Source organism: Phoca vitulina, unplaced genomic scaffold (genome assembly GCF_004348235.1).
Source record: "Phoca vitulina isolate PV1807 unplaced genomic scaffold, GSC_HSeal_1.0 scaffold75, whole genome shotgun sequence".
NCBI lineage: Eukaryota > Metazoa > Chordata > Mammalia > Carnivora > Phocidae > Phoca > Phoca vitulina.
In genome coordinates this window covers 4,431,637-4,439,009 of record NW_022589778.1, presented here as the reverse complement: position 1 = coordinate 4,439,009, position 7,373 = coordinate 4,431,637, and the positions used below count along the sequence as shown (strand labels likewise).

The following is a 7,373-nucleotide window of genomic DNA, read 5'->3' as shown; positions in this document are numbered from 1 at the left end:
GTATCCAGTTTATCCAAGTATTGAGATTATTGTGAGAATTCAGTTAGCTATAGATATAAAGCACTTCATAGGCTGCCATCCATATAAGAAGAATTCAACAGAAACAACTCAAAGAAATAGACATTAATATCCAATTCAGTCATGGAACATAGATTTAGAGGAAAATGGGACAATTCTCAACTACTCAGAATGAATATTTTGGATGTGTGTGTGAGATATCATGATGAAGATTAAATGTTACATATTATCAAAGAAATTGTCTACATTGAACCATATATAAATATGGAAACAGTAACAAAATAAAAAGATAGAAATAAGCAGCCTTAGAAATTGAAATATTCTAATTAGAGCCATTGATGAGAGTTACCAACCATGCATTTTTTATTATCATGCAGTGTATTATCTTTATATACATTGCAACATACCAGCATTCCATTCTGTACAACTCCAGGTATATCATTTGCCCTTTCATTGCTTCCATTGCCCCAGGATAGCATAAGGATCTTTATTAGAGAAACTCTATTTCAGTTTTAAAATACTATGACTTTATGACCACAAAACAGCTTAATTCTGAGTTTTCCGTTCTGGGTCAACACTTAAGAGAATTGTGAAAGACCTCCTGTCTGTGTCCATGTATTTATTATCTGATTCCAAAATCATCCTTCTCATCTGTCATCCTCATTAATTCTTCAAGTTTCTTCTCCAAATATTTCTTTAATGAACTCCGTATTGCCTTCATTTTCCTCCGATGAGACACACAAATATGGAATCTAGAGTAGAGAAACAACATAATCCCGACTTCAGTATTAGTAGGCCAACTCTTAAAGACAATTACATAATCATGTTTTCTTTCCCTTCTTTTTCTGGATACTGCTCCAGTAGTTGTCCTCATACTTAATTGTACCTCCTCCATTTCCTGTGGTTCAACTTTTATCCCATAAACTTCTGACCATTTTATTCCTGTCAGTATTGTATCCCAAACTTTGAAATGACTTTTTTCCCCTTATTGCCATTGGAGGGGCGGGGGGAGGTTGGGCAGTCTCCTTGACGAAGGAATGCTTGACCCAGTGTGTGTGTGGAGGGAGGAAAACTCACAGTAACAAAGCACTTCCCAATATCACAACTTCTGTTAGCAATATCAGAAATAGTGCAATCTCTCGACTCTCAGCTTTCTTTGAATCCTCTTCTGGAGGGAGAAAGAGGAAAATAGAAAATGAGTTTGGGAGAGGAAAAATACTAACTTGAGAACTTGATCCATAATAGATGACTCTCTTTAACATCAGATAATTTGCTCTGTTCACCACTTCCATCACTGTTTACTAGTTATTCTGATCTTTATTACTCTGAGATCCTTAGGCTCTACAAAATGTTTGCCCTACTGCCCCTAGCCTAATTTCTCCACCTTTAGTCTGGTCTTTCCATTTCTCAGCCCTTCGGTTGATCCAGTGCCCATTAATTCATCCTGGTACAAATTTTGCCCAATAATTTAACTCTGATTTGTGACATTAGCATTATCTGCATAAAAGGTGCTCACCAAATATTTGTAGAATAAATGAATGGACAACTCAGTACCTTGATCCCTGGCCCCTCCAAATGCCATACTACAATCTTTGTTACCTCCACAATACTCTCCTCTGAAGCATCGGGAGGTGATGCGAAGACAGGTCCAACAATCCAGGATAGGACCTTCAGTCACGACTGATAAAGAGAAGAAAAATAATGGAAGGGGGCCATGGCATGGAGTTTTCTTAGCTCAGACATCAAGTATGGATTAGATCTCAGGCATTTCCAGGACTCTTAATGTTACATTGCTGTGAATTTCTTCTTCCCCTAGCAATCAAATTTCTTGATGGGTCAAAACCTTCTGTAACTTAAGTCAGATCTCTGGGGAAGAAGTGGGAAAAATGATGCCTCAGCGTATATTGGTCCTATGGGCTATAAGCTATACTTTAGAAGGCCTCTAAGCACCTCTAAACTCTTTGTGTTTGAGATTTCATGAGATACATTTTGTTGTCAGGTCTGATTGACATTCCCACCCCCATAATCCCAACTCTAGGAACTGGGTTCTCAGTGTGACAGGTGGGAGAGAGATGGCCATATAGAGCAAATGAGATGGGAAAATATGGAGGGAATTCTTAAGGTGTCCCTGGTACTGTACTCACCGCAATCTTCAGAACAAGCTAAAAGAGAATCAGAAAGTTCTAATGAGCCTATAATCAACTTAGAGTTTGCCATATTTATACCCAATAGTCTTCATTTGGTTAGCCATGACGTGCCAGCCACCCCTCCATCCATTCTAAATAACTGTAATATGAAACCACCTTCCTCCTCTCACCCTCGTTTCCTATTCCTTTCACATAATTTCAGTGTTGTTAGATAGACATCTTTTATTACCAACTTCAGAGAAGTTCTTTAATATCTCTTTCAGTTTGGATTCCAGGTTTTGGCGGACATCGAGAAGCTTGCCTTGAAGGATAAAGGCACCTAAGAGGGGGTGGAATGGACATCAGAAACTAGGGGGTAGCCTTTCCCTTCAGAATTTAATCCTAATTGTTTTGCCTTGTTTTTCCAAGGGAACTTTCCTTATACTTGCTTGGGCAATACAGTCTTTTATCACTGAAACAGTATCTCACCTTTCCATGTTTCATTGCCCAGTTTATAAAGCTCATTCTTCAGCCATATTCTCAACTTGATAACCTTATGAACAGCTAGAGAGGAGTAAAAGGTACATGTAGGGGAATAATTACATCTATGGAGGAAATTATGTGGACCCAAGTGCACTCTTCCCTGCCTCCCCTTCTCCCTTTAACCCACAAAACTCTCAGGGACTCAAACTTCCCTCACCCAACACCCGAAGCATCTTGTCCCTGCGGGAGACCTTGAAGCTTAAATGGGTCATCTCCTTAATCTGCCGTTCAAGCAGATGAACTCGGCCGGGGACTTCTGAGGGTACCATCTTTGCCAGCAAGGACCTAATATCTTCTGTGAATTTGGGGTCACATTCCAAGCAGCCTTTGACCCCATGGAAGGCTGCCAGGGACAGGGGCAGGAGCAGGAGCAACCACAGGTCTCCCATTTCCTTGCCCCAACAGCCGGTTGTCCCGGCAACTAGTTCACCTAGTTCCCTTTTCTTCAAAAATCCAGGAATAAGAGGTTTGTCCTGGATAGGCTGACTTCACCTTCCCCTCCATTTCCATCCCACTTCTAGGCAATTTCATTTCCCTAAGGATCTTCAGTTGTTTTCTGACTTTTATCCTTCATTCCAGAAAGAGGGAGGGAACTGCCAGTTGGGAAGCAGATACCTGAGTTCTGAGTGTAGAACACAGAGAGAGAGAGAAATCTTGAGCTCAGACAAGCAAAGTTCCATGCAGAGACATACCTCAGAAAAAGGTTTTCTTCTGGTTTCTCCTTTACTTGTGTCTTCAGTAAATTCTTACATCCTTCCTGACCATAGGAGTAATGTCTCAAGAAAGAGATCACATAGGACCTTAGAGACTGCTTACCCAAAATTCTACTGCTATAGAGGAGGTGAGGAAAATCTGGACTATTTAGTTGCTTGGGGTCCCCGTCCCTGATGGTAGCAGTATTGTTGAAAATTAGTCATGGGTGTCTAGATGTAATTGATATCATTGATGATAATTTTGATGTAATTGATCACTTCTCAGAAATTTAGGCTATCTTTGTCTGTAGGATGATTTCCCAGCCATGCTATATAACCTTCTTATATCATTCTTCTTATAAGGAGTCTGAAGCAGGGACACCAGAAACAACCATTGAGGAATATATGGTGATAAGTGAGACTCCAGTAACACCCAGGGTTCATTAGTGGGTGCATCTTACAAGTACTAAGGACGAGATGTGAGGCATGTTAGAAAACAAGCACAGTTACCATGGGCTGCTGTCTCAGGCCACCGTGGAAGGAGCCCAGATACACGGTTCAGCTTAGGGCTCTTTGAATAAGAATGTTCTTTGTCATTTGAAGAAATTAAGGTTGCTTTACAGACTTTGCAGGATACCAGTAACAACTTCTCTGTTATATTGCTTGTATGTCTGTGACCTCCTGGAAACCAGGGAATCCTGGGATCTTAAAAGGTTAGTGGTAGAATTGAGAGCCTAAGGTATGGGAAAGTTAGGGAGTGAAAAGTTGTGAGGGAAGTACAAAGAACTACTACTAATTATATGCCTACCATGTGCCATATATGGGATGTGCTAAACACTTGTGATAGATTATTGCAAGTCCTGATGGCACAGCAATACTTTGAGAAATTATCCCAATTTTATAGATAAGGCTCTGAGGCTCAGAAATGTGTCCTTTCTACAAAAGAATTTAGTAGTCATGGAATTAGGATTTGAACTCAGGTCTGTCTGATTCCAAATTCTATATACTTTATTCACTGCCTGTCAACATTTTCTGGGATAATGCAGAAAATGATTTCTTGGAATTTGATAAATCAGATGATTGCAAGGGGAGGAAGCAATTCAAATCCTCTGATGATCCAAATCCACACCTCTACTCTGATTTTAATTTCCCTTAGCTAGATGATCTCATCTTTAGATGATCCTCCAAAAGATTTGCACATGCTGAGGTCTGAAGGCATTTGAGATAATGGGATTAAACTAACTCTGGAAACTGAAGTTGGAGACTAAAAGGGGCTAAGACTTGGCAGGCAGGTAGCCAGGTATGAGGAAAAACTGTTCTTTAAGGGAAAATACACATTATAGATGAGATGTTTTCCAGTTAACAGTACATACTTTTACTTTCAGCTTGGATACTTAAAGAGAACGTGATGGTATATTACTAATTCTGTTTGGTGGCACATTATCTTGACCCAGACCATGTGCTCTACTATATTTATCCTTGCCTCATTCTTCCCACTTAATTTTCAGTCCAGGATTTTTAGGATGCTAGAAAAAATGATTCAACTTTCGGACAGTCTTGGGAAGACTGAAAATAGCAAGCCACTTTCTAAAAAGACAGAACTTGTAATTGAAGGGGACATATAAGAAGGAAAATAATGGAGGAAATAGCACCCTCATGGAGGAAACAGTAAACGGATAATAATAGCATGAGCTGATGATAAAGGCAGTGGTACACACAGTTTGTACCTTCTATAGGAAGACTGAGAAGCACTAAATCTGGAGGAATTTCTTCTACAGAAGCTGGATCTAGGACACTAGAAACAGCAGTTAACAAATACATGGTGGGAAGTGAGAAACCCAGCAATATTCAAGATGCTTTAGGAAGAAGCATCCTGAAAGTACTGATGATGGAATGGATGACATATAAGAAAATAACTACAATTATCCTGGGCTAGTTCTTTAAATTCAGTAGATATCAACTATTTGAAATTTGGAAAAGAAGAGCCATCTGGAAATCGACTGATAATATAATGATCACATTACTTAATTAAAATAACGATACTTGTATCTAGGAGGCAAAAGGCTAATACTCAGATCCTTCGTTGATTATGCTAATATTTGGTTTGGATTGGCATGGAGGGGATATGATTTATAGTCAGTGCGTATTTGTGGAATAGCTAACCAAACTCTTTATTTGCTTAAAAGAGTATAACAGGTATATAGTAGCACATGCATGCATAATATTTTACCAAATATATATTTATTCATTTGTAATTCTTTTTTCTTTTTTTTTTTATTCATTTGTAATTCTTAGATAAGATTCCTGGGTTATTCACAGATAGAGTATATGTTGTATATGTTCTTTTTCTACAAAACAATTAGTCCTAATATTTAGTCCCTCTTAAGGGCTAGAATCAGTTGTTTTGTACCATTTGGCCTTTACTACAAATCAAATGATACACTGAGGTTTAAAAATCTAAAAAACAAGTCTCATAAAGAAGAGCAAGAAGCTTCTTAACAATAATTTTCCCTCAATCCATAGCAAATCTGATTCCCAGATCCATACAAAAAAATAACAATAATGAATCTTTGTGGCTTAAGCTTCTTGTAGCTCTTTTCTTGTGGATTACTTTTCCCAGCCGAGCCCTGCTGCATGGTTTCCCCATCAGTAGCACTTCAATGGATGCCCTAGAAGTTTGGCAAATAATCCAGATACCCCTTGTAGTCAAGTGAGATTAAATTATTTCCTGACTATAATCTGGGACTAGGAAACCCATACTTGGTATCTGGCCATGTTATTAAGCTATCCATCTAGGCAGCATAGTAATCATAATTTAAATGTTGAAATAATTGCTATAGTCCAGATCTTTCACATGTAAAGTGATTTTAATATTTTCTGTATGCCTGTCCATTTATATTCCATTGTCATTAAGCCAGTTTTTCTCCCTATAGTCCACTCATTCTTGAGAAGTCATAAGGTTGGAGCTCGGAAGACTTAGAAGGAATCGCTCTGTCTCTGTTAGGAAAGCATTTAAATGAGAAGAAAAGCTGATCCATTCGGTAGGGATGGGAAGAACAGGGGAGACAATGGCCAAAGATGTAGGTCATAACCTCTTCTCTCTAGACTAGGGTCCCAGAAGGGGAGATTATATTAGTTAGGTTAAAGGGTATACTACAGGAAAGAGTAGCTTCTGTCCTGCATCCTCGAGGAACCACCAAGGCTACGCCAGTTACTCACATGTGACAACTGTACCTGAGGAACAATAGTAGACCTGTCAGGATCGGCTAATAGAAGCCACTCTGGAGACCATGCTCGTACCCTGTGCTGTGGAAGCACCACTCTGCTTCCACCAGCTGCCTGCTAGGCAAGGATGTGCAAGTGAGCTCAGGATCTGACTGGGAAACGTGCCAGTGTGTATCGTCAAGGCTTCCAGTAGTGGGAGCCGGTCTGAAAGATGGAGAGCAAACCACTAGGTCAGGAAAGGAAAAAGCATCTGCAGCAAGCCCCAAGAACTTGATGGGGCCAAATTGTCAGGAAAGACCGTGAGACTCCAAAGAAATAGAGAACAGGCCCAAAGTGCTCCGCATGCAGTTTCCCAGAAAATAGAAGATTCAGAGATGGGGTGGTACCAAACTCGCCTTAGAAGATACCAACACATTAGCAAAGAATAAAACAAATATACTCAACTTTAAAAAAAAGTCATTCAAGAGAACACATATTATTAGTGAAGAAATCCACTGGATAATTTACTGAAGAGGAAAAGGCAGCAGTTTTAAATAGGAAAAGTTCAAGGTGATTGTACTTACTACCATTTTAGTATGCTTGATACGGTGGATTGAAATCATAGTTGGATTGGTAGTTAACACCAGCCTGATTTTTCAGTGATTAAGACAGTGTTTTCTTAGGCCCAAGGGAGGTCTAGCATCTCAGAGTTACTCAATGTTCATGGTTCCTTATCAGTTTTAGGGAGTTAGAGCCAGATGGAGTAAAACATAACAGTTGCCCTATCTCC

The 7,373-nt window shown here is 39.4% G+C and overlaps 1 protein-coding gene across 2 annotated transcripts; it reads right to left on the bottom strand.

Annotated features, from left to right (window-relative positions):
* Nucleotides 1-640: 640 nt before the first annotated feature.
* On the bottom strand, nucleotides 641-3,290 carry IZUMO3 (IZUMO family member 3). Of its 2 annotated transcripts, XM_032393650.1 has the most exons (7): nucleotides 2,845-3,290; nucleotides 2,634-2,708; nucleotides 2,395-2,484; nucleotides 2,163-2,180; nucleotides 1,618-1,698; nucleotides 1,096-1,186; nucleotides 641-770 (listed from the first exon to the last, which is right to left on the bottom strand). In XM_032393650.1, exons 1-7 carry the CDS (start codon nucleotides 3,074-3,076, stop codon nucleotides 641-643), a joined length of 717 nt encoding a protein of 238 aa, XP_032249541.1. In that variant the 5' UTR covers nucleotides 3,077-3,290. The 2 variants fall into 2 exon arrangements, with proteins under 2 accessions (XP_032249541.1, XP_032249542.1); XM_032393651.1 differs by lacking the exon at nucleotides 2,163-2,180.
* Between the last annotated feature and the right edge of the window lie 4,083 nt (nucleotides 3,291-7,373).

Bases quoted from the DNA above. Each gene is read 5' to 3' on its own strand.
- IZUMO3 (XM_032393650.1), bottom strand. From the start codon at position 3,076: ATGGGAGACCTGTGGTTGCTCCTGCTCCTGCCCCTGTCCCTGGCAGCC. The intron at 2,485-2,633 runs GTGAGATACTGT...ACCCCCTCTTAG, and splicing joins GGGCAATGAAACATGGAAAG to GTGCCTTTATCCTTCAAGGC. The intron at 1,187-1,617 runs GTAACAAAGATT...TTCTCCCTCCAG, and splicing joins CAGAGGAGAGTATTGTGGAG to AAGAGGATTCAAAGAAAGCT.